We start from the raw sequence: 26,317 nt of genomic DNA, 5'->3' as shown, positions 1-26,317 counted from the left end.
GAACCCAGAACGGACGTCCCTTGTTGAGGTGGGTCGTCTGTAACCACCACGCAAGGGACAGGCGAACCTCCTGGGTGAGCACAATCGTCTGGGACTTCAGAGACTGAGGCAGCCCGTTCCACTTGGACAGGATCAGGTGCTGCAGAGGTCTGGAGTGAAACTGGGCGTATTCCACCATGTCGAACACCGACACCATGGAGCCCAGTAACCTCATCGCCGAGTGTAAGGACACCCGGCGGCTGTGCAGGCAACTGCGCACCCTTGACTGTAAAGCAGAGATCTTGTCCTCCGTCACGAAGATCCTTTGCTGTCCCGAGTCCAATAAGGCTCCAAGATGCAGAATCCTCCGAGACGGGATTAGAGTGGACTTCTGCCAGTTGATTAGCCAGCCGTGCCGTTGCAGCAGTGCAATGGTCAGGTCCAAGTGGCGTAACAGGAGCTCTGGAGATCCTGCCACCAATAACAGGTCGTCCAAATACGGCAACATGCGGACTCCCTGCAGCCGCAGAAAAGCCGCCATGACCGCCATCACCTTGGTGAAAACACGTGGTGCTGTTGCCAGGCCAAAAGGTAACGCCCGAAACTGGAAGTGGTCGCTGCGGATTGCAAACCTGAGGAACTGTTGATGGCGCAAAAGAATAAGGACATGCAGGTAAGCGTCCTGTATGTCCAATGACACCAAGTAGTCCCCAGGTTCCAGCGCCAGAATGAAGGACCGTAGGGTCTCCATCCGAAACTTCGGGACCCGCAAAGACTTGTTGAGTGCTTTGAGGTTGAGAATCGGACGATATGACCCATTGGGTTTCTGTACCAAAAATAGATTTGAATAGAAACCCTGGCCCCTCTGGGAGAATGGAACCGCCACTATAACTCCAGCCTGGAGCATAGTGTGCAATACCTTCCGCAGCTCCGTAGCCTTGTTCCGGTCTGATGGGAGACCCGTGGTGAAGAAGCGAGCCGGGGGTCTGTGCCGGAAGGAGAGGGCGTATCCGTGGGAAACCACCTCCAGAACCCAAGTGTCTGTCGTAGTGGTCGACCAACACTGGGCGAACTGTAGCAGGCGGCCTCCCACCCTGGGATCCCCCAAAGGGAGGCCCGGACCGTCAGGCCGCAGGCTTGTCATCTGGCTTGGGGGCCGGACGTCTGGTACTCCATGCCTGCTTCCGGGGCTTGACCGATTTCTTAGGGCCAGCCTGTCGAGGAAACGACAGTGGTTTGGGCCTGTCCTGGGCCCTAGATGACCGAAAGGACGATGGTCCCGAACCAGAAGGAGCAGCGGCCGACGGGAGACAAGCAGATTTGGCTGCCGCCAGCGTGACCACAATCTTATCCAGATCCGGACCGAAGAGAACTTCTCCGGTAAACGGCAACGCTTCCAGACCTTTCTTGGAATCTGCGTCCGCCTTCCAGGATCGCAGCCACAAGGTGCGACGAGCAGCTACCGCTGCTGAAGAAATTCTAGACACCAGAGTACTAATGTCTAGAGCCGCCTCGTTGATGTAGGTGGCCGAATCACGGAGATTGCCAATCAACTCCGCCTGTTCGGCCGGACAGTCGGATTCAAAAGAAGCCTCTAATGAATCCGCTCAGCGCTCCATCGCTCTGGCAACCCAGCAAATGGCCATAGCCGGCCGTGCTGCCCCCCCTGCAAGGGAATAAGCGGACTTCAGGCAGATTTCTACCTTGCGGTCCGTAGCATCCTTAAGGGAGGACATGGATGGCATCGGCAATGTGGCACTACGGACAAGACGGGTCACGTGAGAATCCACCTGTGGAGGGGATTCCCACTTAGCAAAATAATTATCCGCGAACGGATAAGCCACCGCCAGGCGTCTCTGCGGCTGGTATCTTTTGCCAGGTTGTTTCCACGCCTCCTCTAAATGGTCCACCAACTGACCCGAAAGAGGAAAGACTGTGGTATCGCCCTTCACATCTTTGAAAAAGGCATACTTAGATTTAGCCGCTGGGGGAACTTCGTCCTCAATCACCAAGGCTGTGCGGACCGCCCGAATAAGTCCAGGAATATATACTTTGGACTTAGCATCAGCGTCCTTAGTATGGAGAGGTTCCTGATCGTAAGGATCCAGAATCTCCCCATCATCAGACGTCCCTTCGTCATCCTCATAAGGAGCGGACAGAGACGCCACCGGCCTTTTATGAGGCCGCATCACAGACTCCCCTTGCAACACATCCGACAAGTGCTGTACAGAACTCGTCAGGGAGTTAACCCACGCTGGCTCCTGAGAACCCGGGAGCGGGGAAATAGGGAGACTGTGGGGTACCACCAATTGTCGTGGGAACCCCTGCATGGGTGACGACACCACAGACTGCTGGGACAAACCCATCGGAGTAAACGCGGGCTGCGGAGCTAACTGGCCCACTAAAGCTGTTAACGCCTGAGCGAAACAAGCCCAGGGCGGCTCCTGTACCGGTGCTGTAACCGTAATAGGCCGCGCCATGGACAAACACTGCCGGCAAAGGCCCTCCGCGCTACCCTCCCCCTCCGCTAACGGTACTTTGCACGTGGTACACTGTAGCCGGAGGGGAAAATCACTTTCAGACATGATGGCACCACGTATGTGACCTCTCTCACCAATTAAGTATTAAATAGGCGAGAGACCACCCTGCAGCACCGCACCGCAAGGGCTACAGTCACATACAATGCAGAGAAATAACAATTCCTGCACTAACAGCGCTGATCACTCAACTACACAGACACAGGGCCTGGTAGGACACAGCGCTGCATACACAGACCTGAGCCACATCGGAGGAGAGGTATGCGGGGGGACCCAGACCACGATGCTTCCGTCCAGCGCTTCCAGCAGCGTTCACCATGCGTTCTGGAGAAGATGGCCGCCGAGGAGCAGAGAGGAGGCTGGCCTGGGGGAGGATCGCTGCCACAGGACCAGTCGGCAGCATGCAGAGAGGGCTGTGTGCAGCGGGGGAGGCGCCGGCTGTGAGACAGGGAAGGCGCGCTCCCCTGGCATGCATTTAACCCCTGGGACGCCGCAGCGCTACCGCTCTGCTGCGGTCCGCTGTCCCAGGGGGTAGTGGAAGCGCAGGTTGGTCGCCTGGCTCCACGCTGCAGCCAGTCCCCAGGGAGCCCCCTGCCTGGGGACTTAGGACCATGTGATCAGCGGGGACCCACCGCGGGACCCCGCTGCTTACCTCTGTCCCCCTTGAATCCGGCCATGGTCCGGAGCATCTGGGGTCACCGCTAGCTGTGACCCCAGACGCCCACCAGCATCCCCGGATCAGTACCGGCGTTCTGGTACCGGCGGGGTGTAGGGAAGACAGCATGGACGTCAGGACTGACTGTCCATGCTGTTCATCCAGATGTGCAGCCAAGCTGCATGAAGAAAAAGCTTCAGGGGCTCTTCTAGCCCCCACTCCAACAGGTGCACCCGACTCCGGCCGGGCACCAAACTAAACTGAGGTGCCTTGGCCCGGGGGCGGGGTATAGGAGGGGGACCTAGTGCATCCTGGGAGGCTGAAAGCTTAACTCTTTGGTGCCCTGCGACTGACGTCACACCTATACCCCAAGGTATCCTGTGGATACCCTATGGACCCTGAAGTAGAAAATAACATTTAATTTACACTAAACCACCACAGCAACTGTTCAGCTTCTGGCTTTTATTATCAAACTTGCACTAGACAGTTAAGAGCTTGTATTGCACATAAATGCAACGTTAGTCAAAGTAATCTAATGTTTACTAAAGTGTAAGAGTACAGCATCCAATCACATTCTAACTATTATTTTCTAAATAATTACCAGCAAGAATCTGACGGGTTGGTATAGTCAATAAACCTACGCTGTTGTAAACCTGTGAATTTACCCCTTAGTGAACACTTCAGAGGTAGCAACAGACTGTTAAACAATAAGATGCGTTAAGCTGGGTACACACTAGGACGATATTGGGATGGAATCTGTATATAATTCCGGCTGTCGGGATGCCTCCTTTCAGAATACCCACAGCAGCAGCCCAATGGTTGGTATCCTGAAAGGGGTCGGGTAAGTATACTTACCCTTCCCCTTTAACCCTCCCTTCCTGTAGCCTAACCCTAATCCACCCCGTTAGTGCCTAAACCATACCCCCCCTTTGTGCTTAACCTAGCCCTCCCCCAGTGGTGTCTAACCCTAACCCTGTCCCCTAGGGGTGCCTGACCCTAACCCCCCCCAAACCTAACCCTAACCCTGCTACGCTCCCTAAACCTAACCCTCCTCCCCCGGCGGCTAAAGCTAAGAGTGCCCCGCACTTACCTCGTTCGGGCTCGCATCCTTCGTCGTTCCGGCGTCGAGATTAAGATAGGCGTTGGTATTTCAACGCCTAACTTAAGTCCCTTGTCGGGATTTGGATGTTGGTATTGAGACTACATCCCTATTGGGACAATTTGCCGTATTGGAAAGACAAATCGTCTACATCGTCTAATGTGTACCCTCAGTTGCACGTTCCCGCAGACAACATACAATATCGTTTGAATGACCGTGCAGCACGGTCAATCAATGTTGTGTTTGCGGCAGTGCACTGTACTGAAGGACGAAACGAGGCATCGTGTAGAGTGGACTGACAATCTGTGATAGACAGGGGCGAAGGGAAATCACCCTGGCCATCTGCATTCCCGGTCATTATACTGTGTACCCACCTTTAGACAAACTGATTACACTGGCCCTTGCACCAAAAATATAGAATAAAAAATACTAATTTCTGTAACAATGTGGTTTTTCTCCAGATGTTATATTACTGCTGTAAATGAAATGATCTAGCAGAGTTGTACTTGATTTATACTATCATCTTCCTTTCTCGGTTCAATAACAACTTTTAGTGATATAATTGGTGCAATTAATTCATATGTGCTTCTATCAGATTCTATTAATTAACTAAAATGGACTAATTATCTCATCAGGCTTCTAAATATGACTTCACTTGTATATGTGCATCATTTTGATAAAGTATGTGCTCTGCATTAAACAGTAAGGCTAACCATCTTCTTTACTATAAACGGCAATATAGGATCCTAGGTGTTCTATGATCTGGGGACACTGGACAACCCTCTTCTACCAGCATCCTAAATATTTTGTATGACAAAAAAGCCTGCATTCTATTTGTAAATAAAATTGCAGAAGTCTTCTGCTGGGTACACACTGTACGATATATCGTTTGTACAGCCAACGAACGATGATATATTGTTGTTGGTGTCGGCTTGAATGTACACACAATATATCTGTGGAAAACATTGTTCACCGATATATCGTGTCAGCTGTGCATGGGCAAAAACGCCAAACGACTTGTAGACTGGCCACAGGAACCTCCGACACGGAGATCACAACTGGATGGGCAAATTTAAATGCCCTCCCAGTTGTAATGTCTAGCAAGACACATTGCGGCCTATTGGTACAGAGGTTTCCTCATATCTAGCCTCAATAGGACAAGCAATGCGGCCAGGTCCGTGCTACTCTGCTAGTGTCAGGCACCTTTTATTGCCGAAAATAAGTCACAATGCGATATGACTAGGAAGCAAAAGCAGATTGTGCTGATTCATTAGATATGTGACGCTTGTATATCTGTGTGCACCGGTGTCTGTATATGAACCACAACGGAACGTGGAATGAAATAAAGCTGCGGCCGCTACACCCTAGCACTTCGTATACAGATGCTGAGTCACAGTCGCACACAGATATACAAGTGTCTCATATCAAAATTAATCGACAGAGTCTGCTGGTGCGTCCTAGTTGCATGGCATTAAGACTTAGATGCATTTTCTGCAAAAAAGACGCCCGGTGCTAGCAGAGTCTCACTGGACCTGGTAAGCAGAGAGGGACTTTTTAGCGCAACTTGCTCAAAACACTATATTTGTTACCAACCGCGTTTTGGTTAGTACCCGGACAGGATGGAGTTAATCCAGTGATTTCCCAGGCCAGGACAATAGGGCACGCCCCAGGAAGTAAGGTCATGATTGCACCAGCTGGTTGATTTGTGCTCCTGGGTATTTAAACTCATTTGGATCCATGCTGCCTTACCGACTATACTGGATTTGTTATTCCATCGGCTGCTGCATGGTCAGCACATTACTTACCTATTGCTGGACATGCTGTCGTCCTGCCACCATCATGTATCTTTTGACTCCACACTGGCTGAATCCTGCTGACTCCGGGCCGCTGGGCGCCTCCTCGTTACGGTACAGTTTCTCCGGATCCCTGTGCTGCCATCGGCTCTCCTTAGCCGCAGCACCAGCTAATTCCAGCTGACTCCTGGCGCTGGGCGCCTCCTCATTCCAGTACAGCTTCTCCGGATCCCTGTGCTAACACTAGCCATCACTATAGGCTTAGTGGCGGCATCATCAGTCCCTTGACCGAATCATCGGCCTCTTGGCCACTCCATCGGCTCACTAGCCATCACCATCGGCTCAGTGGCCGCACCATCAGTCCCTTGACCAAATCATCGGCCTGTTGGCCACTCCATCGGCTCACTAGCCAGCACCATCGGCTCAGTGGCTGCACCATCGGTCCCTTGACCGAATCATCGGCCTGTTGGCCACTCCATCGGCTCACTACCATCACCATCGGCTCAGTAGGCCGCACCATCGGTCTCTTGACCGAATCGGCCTGTTGGCCACTCCATCGACTCACTAGCTATCACCATCGGCTCAGTGGCCGCATCGTCGGGTCCTTGACCAAATCAACGGCCTGTTGGCCACTCCATCGGCACATCAGCCACCACCATCGGCTCAGTAGCCGATTCATCGGCCCCTTGGCCGTACCATCGGTCTGTAGGCCAATATCATCGGCTCCCTAGCTGCCACATCAGCCTGTTGGCCATCTCATTGACACACCAGCCATCACCATCGGCTAATTACCCGCACCTTCGGCTCATTAGCCACCAGACCAGCCTGCAGGTTGCACTATCGGCCCTCTCGACACTTCTGCTCCAACGTCTGATCTCCTCAAATTCCCAGTCAATCTGGACTTTTGACGTTTACCATAAAAGGTATATCTGGAGACCGTAACATTATTATGACCGACAAGCCCTTTTCCCAGCTTTAGAGACTGGAGTGGTTTCTTTTTATAAGAAATGGGGCCCATATATAGAGCCTCTCGACTCCTCTGTCCAAACTAAAATTTTACAAATTTTCAAAACTAGCACCTGGTACTTATATCGTAATTTGTCTTAGGTCACCAAATTATACCTTTAATGTTATTTGTGACTGCACTCTAGTATTGTTCTTAGTATTTGTTTCTAACAGTCTATAGAATCCCCCCCCTTCCCTTTTCTTTCCCCTTTATTCTATTATTGTATATTTGGCAATCTTATGTACTTTTCGTGATAATTTGATGGTTTTGTATACATATTGCCTTGTCAATGTTAGATGCATTTTATTGTCTATATTGGCTGATTTTTTTATTTGTATGCTTTTCTGCATTCAATAAATAGATTTAAAAAAAAACAAAAGAACTACCTTACCAGGTAAGTTAGCTCTAGTTTACCAGATAAGACTACATAGTCTCTAACATGATTCATATCTAAATAAAATCGATCATATAATAACATAGAAAATCCCCAAAAGAAAAATGTATATAAAAACACAGGATAAAAATGTATTTATGAACAATTATAAAAATGTATTGTACTTTAAAATTGAGACCCTTTATAGTATTCTTAAAGAAAAAAGGAACTGTCAAAGTCGGGTTCCGGATGAAAGGTTGACAGTAAAAAAAGGTCAACACACAAAACGTCGACAAGTGTTTAGGTCAACAGATACAACGGTCAACATGGAAATGGTTGTCACAATAATGGTAAAAATGTTTTTTTTCTTTAAGAGTTAGGCAGTAGCCAGAGGGTTAGTGTTAAGCCCCGTACACATTGGACGATATCTTTGAACGATAACATCTTTGATCGATATATCGTCCAAATCGTCCAGTGTGTATGCACTATGTGATGAACATAGCACGCTTCCGTGGGTCGTTAACGATATCCCCAGTCGTCTGTACATGCAGCTCAATCTGGAGATATCGTTAGCGCTGCTGAATGCAGCATAGCCCTGCTTCCCCCTCCCGCTGTTGTTAGTCATTGCCGGCATCGGCAAGTGTGTATGCATTTACCAATTGTCGGCACCCCCGCCAGGCCCGCCGCGTCAGACATCGTTCAGTACACACATCGCCCAGTGTGTAAGGGGCTTAAGGCACTAGGATGGACTGTTAGGGTTAGGCACTTACCCCGACAGTTATGGTTAGGGTCGACATGTTTTATTTAGGGTTAGGATTAGACACATACCGGAGGGTGAGGGTTAGGCCTTTTGACCCTAACCTTGTGTACCTGTTGACCTACATCCAGGTTGACCTTTTGTGTGTTGACATTTTGTCACTGTCGACCATTTGGTGTCGACATATACACTATCAACTTTTCTATTGTCGATCTAATGAACTACACTTGTCAAAGTCGCAAGCCAAGGTCAATAACGGAAAATGGGACAATGATTCAGCGCCAAAGGAGGAGACAAGAAGTGGGTCTGATAACAAGCCGGGTCATACATAAATCAAGAGCAGAGACAAACAGAAAAGCAGAATTAGAGTGAAGCCTAATCTTCCTATTGACAGGGGCAGGGTTATATAGACTCAATCTCTTGAATTGATGTCCCCTGTGATGTCAGTGTTCACATGACTGTACGCATAACATGTATGAAGAGCCATGCACCCACCCCTATAAGAAAAATGCTGGCTAAGAGAGGAGACCAGCAAATTGAAGAGAAGCGCGGCAGCCAGCAGTCCAAAGTTACAAGGAACAGCAGTATTAGACCCAGTAAATAGCCGCCAGTCCTTGGAGATGCCTGACAAATACATTATGAAGATGCAGAGTACAAATGTATATAAAGAGCTTTCAAAACTACTACCTTTTTTAAAAATTTTGTAGACTACAATTATTAAAATAGAGGTTTAAACTAAAATTAGTCGTATTGTTGTTCCATAAATTGCACAATTTGCTGTATTAAACTCCTTAATGGACTTTTTATTTCCTGTCTTGATAGTTAGATGTACAACATGCTATAATATTGCATAAGAGACTACGGCGTGAGCTTAATTGGCAATTTCATTATTTCAATGTCATGCTCTTGTATAATATATGGCACAGATAGAGGCCTATAAGCACAAGTAAAGCAGTGGACTCGACCAGAGTGGGGGGAAGCACTGATCACCAGTAAAGAAGGGAATGTCTACACAAGCAAAACCGTATCCGATTCAGGAGGTGACTATTTTTATTCTAACTCACACAATATACAATGAGGCCTAACTCTAAAGTAACAGCCCTTTGATCACACTGAGGATTATCTATTCTAGGGGCCCAATAGCTGGATTTCCATGGGAAGCAAAAAGGGCAGGATACCATAAAATGTGCAGGTGGAAGAGCAGGTCTTTATTAATGTGTATTCCAAATGAAAAGCATTTGCCACAGGGCAAACAATGAATGATCATGGGCACCATTAAACATACTCCTATGGGATTCTTGCCTTGGTATAGCCTGCAAGCAAAACTGCACCGCAATGCATCTAGTGTTTATAAGTGGTAGTGTCTGTAATCCCTTCTAAATATTTTAGTGTTTCTCTATGAAAGGTGGTCTAGATTCTAACCTTACAGATAGGCTGCAATTGGCCAAGACACCTCTTTGCCCAGTCTGAGGCAGTCGTTATGTCTTTTTTCGCCTTCCTTTAGAACAGAAATGGCCTCGGCAGTCCTACGCTCAGGATTATTGGATGATCTAGAACAGTGGTTCTCAAACTCGGTCCTCAGGACCCCACACATTTCACGTTTTGCAGGTCACCCAGCAGGTGCACAGGTGTAATCATTACTCAATTACACATTTAAAAAGGTCCACAGGTGGAGCTAATTAATACTTGATTCAGTGTGGAGACATGGAAAACATGCACTGTTTGGGGTCCTGAGGACCGAGTTTGAGAACCTGTGATCTAGAACCAGGGGATGGGAAATAAAAAGGAGTAGATCTTGCCGGCTCATAAAGGCAGTACCGGCTTATATAGACTGACCAAGACCCAGTGCCCTAGACTGCAGAACCTGGTATTCTCTACTGGGGCTCTTCCCCATCTCGATGCAACTGGGCCAAGAGGGGAATGCTGCCATTTCCTGCGTTAGTTACGCCAATGGTCACAACTACCCCCACAGTGTAAAATATTTTTCTAAGTTGGTAAAGAAAGCTTGGATACCCCCTTGTCAATTGCACTGAAATAGCAGACCTTAGTAGCCCCAATCTATGACATGATGAGATTTAACTTGCACACTTAATGTATGAAAATGTCCTTTTTGTGTGATTTGTCACATGACAAACTAGGACTACTGCGGTCACTAGTGTGAATGGAATGGATATAAGAAGCAACCGAGATGTTCTGAGAATACAGAAAATCACAAGGTTGTAGCCATGCATTATACCTACTTATTTTCTTCATAAATACTGCAGCAGTGAAATGATAATTTGTGTTACTGTATATATCAACATCACTTGTGTATTATACCTGAATATAAATAGTGAGTATTACCGTTCCCCTATGATATAGTGTAAGAGCTCAGACGGTTGATTACTTTTGATGTCCATCATACAAGTAGACCTAAAAATTAGCAAATGCATTCTTCGGAGTGAGAATTTATTTTTTGTGAATCAAAACCTGCACGTGGTTAATTTTTTTTTCCAAGCAGTGTAATAATTTCCCCTAACGTTAGCCATATTATCAAGTACTTCTGCCTATGCTGTGTTTGTTGGCACCTGGCCAGCTCCTTCAGTGGGTATAGTCGGCTCGCACATGGAGTGTAACCTCTGGAGAGTTTCAGAATGCTGTATCACAGAAGGATATAATCACATTCTATGACCTTTGAACTGTGGCAGAGCAATTCTGGAAAGCCACAGATTACCATAAATACCCACGGCTGACTATACAGAGCAACAGGGTTTTTTTCTTGCTGCAACGGCACAAATGAGATTAAGCATAATCCCTCTATTTCTTGTAAAGTTCATATCCATGTAAACCCTCTACCCAAGAAAACCACTTCTGCAGTCCATCATGTATGCTAGCCCAGTGGATTTATAGCTTGCTACATTCTAACTGTAGGTTTTCATTAGATAGAGAATGAACATCTTTGCTTCCTGTAACAATACATTGCAATGTAACACTACATCTGTTGCTATTGACAAGTTACGTTTGGAAAGAGGAGTAAAAGAAAAAAAAAAATTAAAAACAGTTCTGTAAGTGTTAATTTGCTCCCCCAGTTTAATGCTTCATTTTGCATGAGTGCACCAAACAGGCAGCTCTAAATGTGCATTTGCTTTTTTTCTCTTTCATACGCTGTTTTTGGTATATGTTTATTAAATAAATGGAAAATTCAAAAAAGGCAAAAAAAACTAAACCTAAAAAAAAAACAAAAAAAACAGGCAATGGAACCGGAAACGGATTGTTTTGATGTTCTCAGTGTTTACGCGCACCAAATAAAATGTGAATATTTGTCCGTAAGATGAGTTGTATACATCAATCCTAATGATTGTAAGCTTGTATGAGCAGGGCCCCCTCCTAATCTGCTCTACAGAATTATCCGAGCTACATACTTTAATTATGTTTCTTTATCAGCGGTATTCAACATGCGGCCCTCCAGCTGTTGTGGAACTACTCATCCCAGCATGCCCCATCACAGTTTCAGCATGCTCTAGTAGCAAAACTGTGGCAGGGCATTCTGGGATGTGTAGTCCCGCAGCTGCTGAAAGACCGCATGTTGTATACCCCTGATCTATACGAGTTTATATACTTTCTGTTTCTTCTTGTCAGTCTTAGTACAGTGCTGCGTGACCCCTGTGGTGCTTTACAAATAACATATAACAATAACATCTTTGCGACAGCCCCGATACAACACAGTTACGCCACTTCAGCCGCAGGTGGAGATGAGAGTATACAACTTTGACTCCATGAGTGCGCTCTGCTATGGAGCATGGAACACATTTGGGTACAACTTGGCATCAGCCCCACATTTGGTGATGAGTATAGGAAGGCCAGTAAGAACAGAATTACAGAGACCTGCTACATTGTAGGCTACAGGCCTTATTCAGAATTGCACGCAGTGTTGATGCCGCACGCAAGCGCCTGGCGTTTTGAGTCTGCGCAGGCGTCTGAGTCACACTGCACATGCGTTTCAATGGTTACTGCAGAAAGACGTAAAATTAATTTGGATGCAGAAAGAGGCAAGTTCAGTGGAGTTTCTGGGTGGTAACAGGAGGGTAGCCAGCCAGAGGTGGCGTGTCGCAGTCAGCGACTGCATCTTTTGCCGCAGTTGTACCAACACCGGCGGCCATTCTCAGGAGGAGATTCTGCACATCCATAAGACTGTTGAAATCTCTGATGGTGTGTCTTAATACGCACAGTGCCAGATTAGCGCTGCAGCTGATAGGCGTCCCAGTATGCGTCATTAGCATAAAGATGCAGTTGCGCTACGGTAATAGACGTAGTCACGGCTGCAATAGCGCTTCTATGAATCAGGCCCTATATGTTATTGTACTCAGGGCTGCAGCAGGTGGGGGGTTCTGGGTTTTCAGAACCCCCCCCCCCTGCGTGCACCACTGTTGGGGGGAGAGGATTCATCTCCCTCCCCTGAGGCCACATTGCATGCTTGAAAATGATGTGGATCTATGGCCGTATTCAAAGTTAGCCACATCTATAAGCCTGGACCGCCCCAGTACATCCACTTGTGATAGTAGCAGTCATCATTATGAGCATTGCATTAGCACCAGGTCTATACTTGGTGCAAGAGATCTGTCTGATATCAGTCGGATCTTTGCATATGCCCACCTCTATATAGTATGTAGCCTGCAACTGCGACTACATACCCACAAAATGCCCGCAGAACACTTAACCTATGTGCAAATGCCCTATTGCCACCCTGTTTTACCCAATGAGCCGCAAGTGGATATGTGAGCTGAATAAACTAGCCTGAAAATCAACAGGTCCTCTGTTGAAAATTTTTGGGTTTTCTAATCACTCCTGCTTTAAAAGGAATGCTGGGACAGCCAACAAGTAGGTGCAGAATGGAAGTTTCAGGGTAGTGAAGACAAGACTCTTGCGTAGCCTGTAGTTTCATATGTAGGCACCAACGCACATGCAGTTGCTATAATAAAAAATATTTCAAGATCTGTGCACAGAATGGACTTGTATGCTAAATGGCTGTCTCCACTTTGCTAAGGTGACAGGCGTACTTCATGCTGTAAAAATACCATATTTCGTTCAAGGGTATTCACGTCCTGTAAAACATTTATAATAGAAATGTAGTGCTTGGTACTGCTGTACAAGCTTCAAATGTTTTTATTCCAATAAAACTAGCAGAACTGTGAGTCCATCACGATAATCAACTTATCTTTGCAATGCAATCAAGGATGCAGCTCCCACTCATATTTAAAATTCTAATAAGTTATTTAGTATTTCTCAATAAAGAAACACCTGAATAAAGAAACCTTAAAATAAACAGGTCCTCTTGGCTTTCCAATCACAGCCATAGCCGTATGAAGCTGCTGCAAACTGAATGCTGGGACAACCAACATGTAGGTGCAGACTGGAAGTTTCAGAGTAGTGAAGACAAGACCCTTGCCTACTCCAACCTATAGAAAATACAGAATATGCGGAATTGCAGCAGAATCAGGATCACATTTTTAAAGTTTGCAACAGAGATCTAATGTCTTCCAAATACTATATTTTTTAGCTTTATTAAATACGTCGGTTAGTTGTCAGAGAATCCTTTGTATCTTAGCAATGAGCACCCAAATTCCCCACCCTCAAAGACAGAGTATTTGGAATGGGGTGCAAATTCAGCCCATGATGCAGAAGAGATGACCAAGGTGGCAGAGGTTAAGGCTGTTTCTTAAGCATTCTCCAAGTCACTGCAAAACACTGGCAGCATGTCCAAAATGGAAGCACCATTATCATTTCTACTGCTTCTCTCCTGACCTTCTGAAGAGTACTGTCAATGAGAGGAAGATAAGGGAACACATACCATAGTTGGAAGCACCATGGAATCGAGAGGTCATCTATTCCATTTCTTTTGGTGTCCTATCTGACAATTGGTAAGTGCATACACACTTACCAATCGTCGGCCCAATGAGTAGTTTTTGCAGGGCGGGTATTTACATGTGCCCACCTAATTCAGCTGTCAGTCACCGACGCCCTCTACAGCAAGTGTACGGGCGGTTGGCTGACCACCCGTACACACATCACAATACACCAATATATCTTCAGATATATTGGGCGTTGGCTGTGCTGCATAGACATATTGCTGGTACATGCCCGCTGATGCACCCACGATATATCAGCCATTCAATTGAACGCCCGATTTGTCGGCCAGTGTGTATCCAGCATTAGTGTTTGTGGATATCACTAATACATACGTACTAGGAGTTCTTAAACCTCTACCTGTAAGGTCCATTCCTGGATGTACTTGATATCAACTGAGATAACTGGCTATCTTCTTGTATTTAGTTGCTACATGCAATGCAGAAAGTGATAACAAAATATTTTCTGCCCATGACACACTGTTTACGTTATTTGCAAGTCTGACATCTTGATTTAGATACTTTGGATTGTGATTCCACTGGATCCTGCTGCAGATCTCTCATATGCCAGCTTGCCCAAGGAACAATGCCTATGGTGGATGAGAACAATCCTAGGAGATAGCAACAATGTTGGTAAGATGGATTCTAAAGTCTTTATTTGGTCAAAGATACAGTGTCCTCTGATGTGCCTATTTGTACATGCAAGAATCAGATCTGTTGAGAAGGCACTAGATGGATTTTCCTGTAATGGTCATCCCACCATGGTCCTCTTGGGCTGAACTGTGTCTGCAAAGGTACATCTAAGAAACTGATGATGGTAAGCTACAATAGGAATGTGGAGCTATGCATCTTGTAGATCTACTGGTAGTAAAGAAATCTCCTTTTTCTCTATTGCATGGAGGAGAGTGAACTGTACAGATTCCTGGCAGGAACTGTCTTGCACAAATGAATTCATTGAGCAACCTCAGATTGAGAACTGTTCTGTAGTCCACTGATTTCTTCTCTACCAGGAACAGTAAAGATAATATTTTCTTTCAAAATAAGCTGTAACTATTCATTAATGCCTCCAGTTCCACTGTTGTGGACATAACTTAGGAACTTAGGATTCCAGTAAAATATCTCCTGTATGTATAGACTGAAATTTTATCTTGACCCTTGGTTGATGATGTTACAAATCCATCGATATTCAGTGGTGAGCATCCAAATTTCTGCATATTTTCAAATTCTGTCACCTTTAGGATTCCATGGAGATTGGTATAAACAACAGGCATCACAAGGCTTTGGCCATGACTTAATTGTGGCCCCCCAAAAAAAGGAAAACTAAATTCTTTAGTGTGGCACATGCAAAAATAGCTAATAGTATAACCTTTATTATTTCATGTATATCTTTTTATAGAGCGGGAGGGAACTATCCAGTGCTGACTTTCTAACATAATAGATTCATGTGGTTTTCTCTGACATCCCATTACTCAGTCAATCTGTCAAATTTTCATCTCAAATATAAATCATACTCGATATTGTCAACGGCGCTGCCTGGGTTCTCTCGCTCTTTTTCCTCCTTTCTCTCTTCAGTGCTCCCCTTCCTCTTTTGTTTGCCCCTCCTTTTTCTCCTACTCTTACTCCATCTCTCTCTTCTCCCGCAACTGAAATATTTCTCTTATCAGCACTTGATTGCATTATATAGTTTATGCTTAGTATGAACTTTTTTGTTTTTAGATTTACTACTGGTACTTTTTAGGACGTCCTCACCTTTTCTAGTCTGTATGAGGTCTGTGCATCCCTCTGTGCCTTTTCTCTTTCTTCTACACTGTTATACATTTTAGGTGGTGGATAATGTTGTTATTTGGCGATTGTCAGGAGTGTCTGTGCTGTCATCATGAGGTGGTGTGCGATGAGTATATATGGGACAGAACAGAAGTGTTTGGAGATGTGTTTTAGGCTGAAACTCTCTGACATAGGTGGGATGTCTGAATTAATACCAACTGTCATCAAGTGACAACATGATGGTAATTTTTATCACCATTCCGCTTTATATATTTATAAAATGGTGTGGTATATTTAGATAAATCCCACCAACATAATTGGACACTCGATCGCATGACCGTGCATTATATCCCAATGACCGCACACCTTACACCTGATCTTCTTTCTACTATAATCAAAACCTCATCACAAAGCCACAGCTGTATCACCCACAAGTGTAAACAGTAACATCTCTCACAGCAACACTGCTCACAGAAACGCAGCACATCACTGCCTCACTGATAGAAATACATTGATAGAAATTGAAATTTCTGACAGAAAAAAAAATAAATAAAAAGGGCCTGACACCAATCCTCACCAAAGATTGACTTACACATTGGTAATCTATTCAAAGAACTTGAACAAGACTTACCTGCCCAGCCAATTCAGAATCCAGCAGAGCGAACAGTGTCAGCCTTGACCCTGAAGTAGTATTATGCACTTCTTGCCAGTACTATTCACTGTTCAACACGTTTTCTTTCCAAAATTAACCACTATTAAAGTGACAATAGTCAATGTTCAACTGTTTAAACAGCCTATGCTGAATGTAGATTTGTCAGAACTCTCCAAAATGCTCCTCAAACCAATTCTGGACAACTTGGTACTGATGACAGTGTGTATTAACCTGCTGATATATTCCATTGTTGTGGGGGTACATGAAGTCCGTGAAGGGCTGCAAAGGGTCATCAAGCACTGCAATGCAGCAGTTACCAGTCAATGACATGTGCAGGTGGACTAGCAGACCCAACCCATGTCATGTGAGCACACCTCACACCACTATGGAACCATCACCAGCCTGCACAGTGCTTTGTTGACAATGCAAGTCCATGGCCTCATGGAGTCAGCGCCACACCCAAACCCTACCATCAGCCCAAAAAAACTGTAACTGTGACTCATCAGTCAGCACCACATGTTGCCAGTCCTCTAGGGTCCAATTACCATGTCATGAGCTCAGGTGAGGTGCTGTGCCTGGTGTTGTAGTGTCAACAGGGGCACTCTAGTGGGTCTTCTGCTCCCGTATGCCATGGAAGCTAAAGAATGCTGCCAGACCTGCTGGATATGCGTCTGATACCTAATGCATTGAAAGTGGAAGTGATCTGAGCCAGTGTCACTTGTCTGTTACCAAGGACAATCCTGCCCAGACGCCACTGGTCATGATCATTAAGTATTCGTGGTCGGCCACTGCGCTGTCCATGGTGGGTGGTAATGCTTTCCATGAGGTATTCCTAGCACACACGTGACATGGTAGATCAAGGAATGTTGAATTACCACACAACTTTGGAAATGAAATGTCCCATCTGTCGGGCACTCACTATCATGCCCCGTTCAAACTCTAATAATTCTCGTCACCTTGCCATGAGCAGCCTAGCCGGTGTGATGTCAGATTACAATGGTGGAAACCGCACGGCTACTAAAGTGCATTCCCACTATTGAAGTTAATGGGGGAACAGCTCATTGGCTGAAAGGTGGAGGCTTGCCTCTATCAGCCAATGAATGTTCAGCCAATCCATTTCTATGGAAATTGCAGAGGCTGGAGCGTCAGTCGCAAAGTATCGTCCTTAGAGGACGGTACAATGCCCAGTGGGTCGGTGGTTTTCATTTTTTTATTTTAAGAAGACTGTGGATGCCTACAGGGAACAGAGAGGAAAGGATCCAAGGGGTAGGTGAGTATGTTTTTTATTATTTTTACAGGTACCGATCTGGATTATACTGGAGAAGGGGACAGACCGGTGCTAGAAACAAGGTAAGTATGTAGTGTTGAGTGCAGGTGAGTGTGAGTGAGTGAATAAGTAGAATGAGTGAGTGTACATGTGTAATAAAATATTACAACCTTCATTTGCAGGTGAACTAGAGGTACCAACAGGCCCTTAATGCCCCGCATGCTGGTACTTGTCATTCTCCAAGTACCAGCACATGGGGGAGGCTTGCTGGGACCTCTAGTTCTCATATAAAGGACAAAATAATTTTATCTATTTTTTACACAATCAATTTGGTACCCACCACCCAGGGGTGCCGGGGATAGCCCCGGGCTAATCAGCCCAGGCCTTGGGTGCCCTGGAGAGGGGGGGCCCCTTTATTGGGGGGTCCCCACCTCCCCAGCCTGACCCGACTAACACGGGGTGCTAAACGCATTGACCAGGGGACCCCATGAAGCGGGTCCCACAGCTGCGGCATTGCATCCCCGTTAGAAAGAGCCCGCTGCTGGTTGTTGATAATACAGGGGACCCCCCTATTCATTTTGTCCCCAGTATTTTCACAACCAGGACCGGCTCACACAGCCCGATGCTGGTTGTACTTTTAGGGAGGGGGAACACAACACATCATTTTTATTCTTGAATTTTAACATCTGCTCAGACTACAGTATACTCACTAGCCTGAAGCAGGTCTATTATTTTGTGAGTTTTAATCAAGTAATTATGTGCAAGTTTAAAACTAGCACTCTATTACATTGGCCGAGTTGTATGTTTTCAATGGGGAAAACATCTGGATGGGAGTTTGTCCATTGCGAGTTTGCATATTCTCGCAGCCTATTACATTGGGTGAGTTCTAAAAAAGTGCGAGTACAGCTCTATACTCGCACTCTATTACATTCCGCCCTATATATGAGACTGCACAGGGTGCTCTTGCAAGACACCTAGGGGTATATTTACTAAAGTGCAGATTTTTAGAAGTTGAGATGTTGCCCATAGCAACCAATCAGCTTCTAGAAGGCGCAAGATAAATGTAAAGCAGAATCTAAATTGGTTGCCATGAGCAATATCTCCACTTAGAAAAACCCGCACTTTAGTAAATATACCCCCTAATGCCTCACAATGGAGTTGTTGTTCTGTCTATGATTTAACTCACAGGGTGATATATAGGTGATTACACCATTGCTGTTTCCTAGTCATAATAATATGCAAGGGTGTCACCATGTTTTAGAGTCAACATACTTGTGATGTCAGAGATTATTTACATGCACCATCCATCTATTGAAGTATTGTGGAAACAACAGTATCTGTTTTGTCAATACAAAATAAAGGCACAATTATATATGATATATTATTCAATTTATTAAGAACAACATATTGCAGGAATACTTGTCTCTGCTCTGTATAAAGGAAAGGCGTATGAATGATATACTCTAAAAATTTTACACATTTAAATGATCAGGGCAATCTCAAAAGTTCTAAGTGCAGTCCTTGAGGAAGGCAGCAATTTGTTATTAGTCTGCAACAATTATAGTAAAATATTGTTGCAGGAGAAACATTGTAATGACTTAACTGCACTTTGATATAAAAGAGTACTGCTGTGTACTACTGTGAAACCAACCACAGTTATGAGGTTGGAACAGACATATTAAAATATACATTGGAGTGTAAAATTAAATTACCAGGAAACTCGTTCAACAGTTTTTATTGGATCAATTTCATCACTAAATGGTATAATAAGGGTTATATGTCAGTGATTTCTGTGTAAGTTCCTCACTGTACAATACTTTTACATATTCTTTTTTTTAGATCTGTATATTTATTCTAGGGAGAACTACCCACATTAAACTTGGTACTGGCATACAATGCATTAATTGAATGTAGTCTCACCAAACTTCCAAATATGCTGCTTCTATGACTAATAACTCTGGGCCTGATTCAACAAGGACCACAGTTGCTTATACGCATGCAATCGGCCGATTGTTGTATTCTGTGCATCGCAGTGCGAACTAGCTACTGCGATCGGGACTGCAATCGCAGAGGCTATGCAGACCCATCACAGAGTGATTGACAGGAAGGTACGTTTGTGGGTGGTGATGGGGGGTGGTTGGCAGAATGCAGGCGTGCCAGTGCGTTTCAATGGCGTTGCAGGGGCATGCATATATAAGCCACTGCTATACCATACGCAGCCTGAAGCCTCATAGCGTAAGCTGAAGTAAGCAGTTCCTGAGTAAGGTCTGACCTGCCTTAACTGAGCGTGAGGCTTCGATGGTACTCAATTGTACCGATGTTTTCGCAGTCTTGCTAACCATTATGTATGTGCGTGTAGGTGAAGTGGGCGTTCTTATGTAGTGGTGTGGCGGCATTGCGGACGCTATGGATTAGCATACTATCGCAGTATGTTAATCCATAGCGCCTCCCTTGGTGGTGCCTAAACCTAACCTTCCCGTGGCGGTGCCTAACTGTAACTCCCTCTTCCCGCACCCTAAACCTATCCCTCCCTGGGGGTGCCTTACCCTAATCTCCCCACGATGGTGGCTAACCCTAACCCTCCCTCCCTGTAGCCTAGCCCTAACCCTCCCCGGTGGGTGTCTAACCCTAATCCAATACTAAACCTAACCCACCCATCCCCGGGCTACATATCATACTTACCCGTCTTGGCGAGTCTTTGGGAAGCCAGAAACTGAATGCTGCATCAGAGATTCAGTTGTATTTGTGTTTCCTCCAGGAATCTACTTAGATATCCCAGAATCTTGGCTGCAGTATCTCCAGTGAATAGCTCACACTGCTCCTGCAGTCCTGCACCACCACCTGTGTGCACTGAAGCAGGAACAAAAAGGAGGGCTACATTTCCATCCCCATGTTTACTACTTAGAAGCAGCAATTAGAGATACTGGTTTCCTTCCCAGCACTGTGTCACAGGGACCACCTGGACTCCCCAGGAGCAGATGAGCCACTTCATAAACCCTCCCCCCCAAAAAAAACACTACACCTGTGGTTCTCAACTCCAGTCCTCAAGTACCCCCAACAGGTCATGTTTTGTGGATTTGTTTAATCATGCACATGTGAGTTCATCTATTTTACTGGGTCAGGAACTATTCCTCAATACATGACCTGTTGGGAAAACTTGACGATGGAGGTTGGAAACCACTGAACAATGTTACACTCACATACACAGTTTGCCTCGCTCAGCTGAGAGACAGGAAAATACTCTGAATGTGAAGAGCAGTCACACTATATACCTTCCAAGGGTGTTTATTTATCCTGTCTATACTCAGTGTACTACGGTGTTAACCATCGTGGACTGCTATCATTTAGTTGGAATAAAAATGATTATTGCGTTATACAGCATCAGTACAATGCATTACAATTCATTACCTATAAAAATAAGTTACAAATTATAATCAAAGCTTTAATATTCAATAACAGTAATCTACCACAGCGTCCTTTCTGAATGCGTACCTGCATTGTGTCGTGCAATATAACCAAGAGCCCAGGCAGCAGCTTCCTTTACCCCTGGGTCAAAGTCTTCCAGGCAAATCACCAGCGTATCCACGGCTCCACAATCCACTATTGACTGAGCTAACTGAGGAGAATGCTTGGCAACTGCTCGGAGCACAAAAGCTGCAGCTTTTTTATAGAAGCGCTGTGGGAACAGAAACAAGCTGAAATTACTACATGCAAGAAATATAGAATATAAAAGAAACCTAAAAACATACACAGCTTAATGTCCCATACACACAGTGATTTACTTCTGTCCTTTATTTCACCAACGCTATATAATCTTTCCAAGTTTTACTTACTGACCTACTAAGCGTTACATAAAAAATAAAAACTGCTCCACCATCTATTTCTTGTCTTTAAAGGGCTAGTACAGAGCTTTAGTCACACACAGGAAGTGTTTCTAGAGCAGAGATCACACAATAAGCTGCAGTCCGGCAGTTTGTTACTACGCCATACTTAAACTGCGCATGTAATCCAGTTATTTTGTGGCCTGGGGAGAAAGTTGTTTTTTTCTAAAGCATGTTCTTTTACAGCAATAATATTCTCACTACATAAACAAAGGCGGATGCATGCTCAATTTTCAAAAATGTCACATAAGGTAACTGTACAAATTCTATTTTTAACCCCATTTCACGTTTATTTCACACTCATTTCAACTGTGACCAGAGAAAAAAAAAAGTGACCTTCTGGACAGGATCCAGCACTTCTTAAATCAAATTGCGTGATTATCTCTGAAACGTTTAAAATACTGTCAAGGGTATTATCTCGGTTTAGAAACCTGTGCTGGCAGACATGTCTGGATGTCTCATGTTGGTTGGAGTTGTTTGGATATACTCATTCGTACCTTGATTTCTATCCAGATGCTGGCAGTAGGCTGCCTGGGAATTCTGTACTAACAAGTAATCAGTGTCTGGACAGCGATCTACATTGTGCCAGCCAATTACTACTACTCTCTGCACACTCAGGACTGGCTCACTGATTAATTATAACTAATATTAGACTAACATTTAAATACCAATCTTGCTATTTCAAATTGGATATTATATTATTACTGTACTTCAGAATGCTGATCATATTAGTTGTTGACGCCGGATGACTGATCGAAGTCTTGATAGTGTTTTCTACATATACAGTCAGGTGCATAAATATTGGGACATTGACAGAATTTTCATATTTTGGCCTCCATTCACCACCACAATGGCCTTGAAATGAAACAAACAACATGTGCTTTAACTGCAGACTTTCAGATTTAATTTGAGGGTAATTACATCCAAATCAGGTGAACGGTGTAGATATTACAATGGTTTCTATAGGTGCCTCCCACTTTTTAAGGGGCCAAAAGTAATGGGACTATCAACTCAAAAGCTATTTCATGGACAGGTGTGGGCTATTCCCTCGTTATTTCATTATCAATTAAGGAGGTAAAAGGTCTGGAGTTGATTCTAGGTCTGACATTTGCATTTGGAATCAGTTGCTATCGACTCTCAATATGAGATCCAAAGAGCTGTCACTATCAGTGAAGTAAGCCATCATTAGGCTGAAAAATCAAAACAAACCCATCAGAGAACATTAGGTGTGGCCAAATCAACTGTTTGGAACATTCTTAAAAAGAAAGAATGCACCGGAGAGCTCAGCAACCAAAAGACCCGGAAGACCAACTGTGGTGGATGACAGAAGAATTATTTCCCTGGTGAAGAAAAACCCCTTCACAACAGTTCACCAAATCAAGAACACTCTCCAGGAGGTAGGTGTATATGTGTCAAAGTCAACAATCAAGAGAAGACTTCACAAGAGTGAATATAGAGGGTTCACCACAAGATGTAAACCATTGGTGAGCCTCAAAAACAGGAAGACCAGATTAGAGTTTGTCAAACAACATCTAAAAAAGCCATTACAGTTCTGGAACAACATCCTATGGACAGATGAGACAAAGATCAACTTGTACCAGAGTGTTGGGAAGAGAAGAGTATGGAGAAGGAAAGGAACTGCTCATGATCCAAAACATACCACCTCATCAGTGAAGCATGGTGGTAGTAGTGACATGGTGTGGGCATGTATGGCTGCCAATGGAACTGGTTCCCTTGTATTTATTGATGATGTGACTGCTGACAAAAGCAGCAGAATGAATTCTGAAGTGTTTCGGGCAATATTATATGCTCATATTCAGTCAAATGCTTCAGAACTCATTCACAGTGCAGATGGACAATGACCCGAAGCATACTGCAAAAGCAACCAAAGAATTTTTTAAGGCTAAAAAGTGGAATGTTATGCAATGGCCAAGTCAATCCCCTGATTTGAATCCTATTGAGCATGCATTTCACTTGATGAAGACAAAACTGAAGGGAAAATGCCCCAAGAACAAGCAGGAAGTGAAGACATTTGCAGTAGAGGCCTGGCAGAGCATCACCAGGGATGAAACCCAGCGTCTGGTGATGTCTATGCGTTCCAGACTTCAGGCTGTATTTGCCTGCAAAGGATTTGCAACAAAGTATTAAAAAGTGAAAGTTAGATTTAGGATTGTTTAGTTGTCCCATTACTTTTGGCCCCTTAAAAAGTGGGAGGCACATATAGAAACCGTTGTAATTCCTACACCGTTCACCTGATTTGGATGTAATTACCCTCAAATTAAATCTGAAAGTCTGCAGTTAAAGCACATCTTGTTTGTCTCATTTCAAAGCCATTGTGGTGGTGAATAGAGGCCAAAATATGAAAATTCTGTCAATGTCCCAATATTTATGCACCTGACTGTACAATAACAAGCAGGAACACCAATCTTGACAGTAAACTATTAGCGTTTTTCAAAAATATTGCTAAGAAAATATACCCTGCTAATTGAAAGACAAAATATGGCTTCTCGTGGCCAATTCTGTGGTTTAGCACAAGTTATAAGCCAACAATATGGTCCAATTTAGTTGCAGATAAGGGTCACAAGACAGGACAAGATCTGGCTGTTCTGTGTCCTTTCAATGTGGTTGGGAAAAAAAAAACGCACACACAGGTTGACAGTGAAGATCTTCCAACCAAATTTACCCACATGTCCTATAACAGAAGTTCCCAAATGCGGTCCTCAAGGGTCCCCAACAGTTCAGGTGTTAGAGATATGACTGAGGTACTAGTTAAGTCACCTGTGCTCAGCCATGGATAACTCCAAAACCTGGACGGTTGGGGAGCCTTGAGGAACGTGTTTGGGAACCTCTGCCCTATAAGGAACTTGTTGATTTCCATAGGAAAGAGTTTCCCAAACTCAGTCATTATAGTCCAGGTTTTAAGGATATCCATGCTTGAGCACATGTGACTTAATTAGTACCTCGATCAATTTGATTTAACCATTTGGACTCAAGCATGGATATCCTTAAAACTTGGACTGTAATGGCAGAGTTTGTGGAACTCTGCCATAGGATAATTATTGAGCATTGTACTTGTTTGTATGCCATAAATGTGATGATATTACAGTATGTGCTACTGCATAATCATGGCAATTCAATCAGATTTGACCAGAGTTTGGCAAATATATATGAATGGCTAAATTGCACAAATTGAATCAAACTGTAATTCTCTAATATACTCAGCTTGCTTACCAGGGCACCCTCCACTGTGTGCGGATCTTAATCAAGCAAGCCCATATGTACTTGAAAGTTTAAACATACCATTTCTTGGCTGTTCTATATAACATTATTAGAAATGCATTACATTGTTATTTTGAATTCAGGTTAACAAGTGGAAATACCCATTGAGTCTACCTGTGAGACCAAATGGGAGGACACATTATTTTTATTATTATTGTGGTTTTTTTTTTTTTAAGCCCCAAGTACATAACGACCACATCCTGCAAATGCATAAACACAGTTCAAGGAGATGGTAATTCCAGCATGTTCAAAGGAAAATGGTCCCATTCCATGCCCAAGAGCCACAAAGCTCTTTAAGAGAACAAAAGTCTTAATACCCCCCCACCCTTGACATACCGACCCCAGGAGCTATATGGCTTCTTGGGGAACAAGGTTCTACAGGTCAGCTGTACCACAAGGATTGGGTGGCCTTATTTTCCCCAAGGCACTCTGAGGCTTCCTTATGGGACTGAGAGCCTGATTCAGAGCCGGACGCTATTTGCAGACGGTCGTTACAAAAAAGGGGCCGGCTATTTAAATTGAGCACTCGCTCTTTGCGGTTTGTTGACGGCTCTATGTCTGAGCAAGCGAACGAAATATGCGCTCGCTATTTTGTAAAAACGCCTCTTTGCCGTTCGCATCACACATCTCCGGTATTTATTAGATTAATCGGGTACATCGAAAGGCATCTGAACTGCTCGCAGTGCTTGTGGTAGGTTTTTCCAACCGCAATCACTGCGAGCAGTTCAGGCTAAAAGACAACTAAGTGACGTGGTCAATGACGCTCCTTTACTAATTATGCACTCCCATTAAACGCCCTTTTGACCGTTAGGCATGCCTGCGTTCGGATCTCCAGTCCCCAGTTTTCAAGCACCTTTCCCTGTTACCACCCACAAACGGTACTTTCTGTCAATCAAATTAGCAGCCCCTCGCTGTTTTGCGAGCCCAAGATTTTCGACCGCAATGACTGGTTTGCGCATGCGCATTACGACCCATACGCATGTGCAGTTGTGCGAACGCTCAGAGCGAACGAGCGGCTCTGAATCAGGCCCTGAATCTGTGAGCCCTTCCAATGGACATGAGAAGGATAATAACCTGTGAGGGCATACCTTCCAACCCAACAAACATGGAAAAAAAACACAAAAAAAAGGATATGTAAACAAGAATGTTGGTGCGAGAGACTGGAAGCGTAAGGAATTATTTATGTATAGACACTAGTCTTTTAACCAGAAAAATTCTCCTTGCACCATCCAAGGCAGTGGTTCTCAAACTCTGTCATCAGATCACCTGTGGCTCTTTAAAATGTGACAGTTGGTAATACATCTGTGCATCTGCTAGGTGACTTGGAAAACATGAACTGTTTGGGGTCTGCGGACTGGGGGCCTGATTCAGAGGCGAGGTGACCACCCACAGC

General features: G+C 44.7%; 1 protein-coding gene across 1 annotated transcript in view; it reads right to left on the bottom strand.

Annotated features, from left to right (window-relative positions):
• SPAG6 (sperm associated antigen 6) overlaps nucleotides 1-26,317 on the bottom strand; it is a 182,593-nt gene that overhangs the window by 69,681 nt on the left and 86,595 nt on the right. Inside the window, exon 4 of the mRNA XM_088454203.1 lies at nucleotides 21,257-21,440. Coding sequence (XP_088310329.1) covers nucleotides 21,257-21,440 — 184 coding nt within the window. The remainder of the gene's footprint in view (nucleotides 1-21,256; nucleotides 21,441-26,317) is intronic.

Source organism: Taudactylus pleione, unplaced genomic scaffold (assembly GCF_031769625.1).
Source record: "Taudactylus pleione unplaced genomic scaffold, aTauple2 ptg000610l, whole genome shotgun sequence".
NCBI lineage: Eukaryota > Metazoa > Chordata > Amphibia > Anura > Myobatrachidae > Taudactylus > Taudactylus pleione.
The sequence above is the reverse complement of the archived record's forward strand: the minus strand, read 5'-3'. Positions and strand labels throughout refer to the sequence as shown.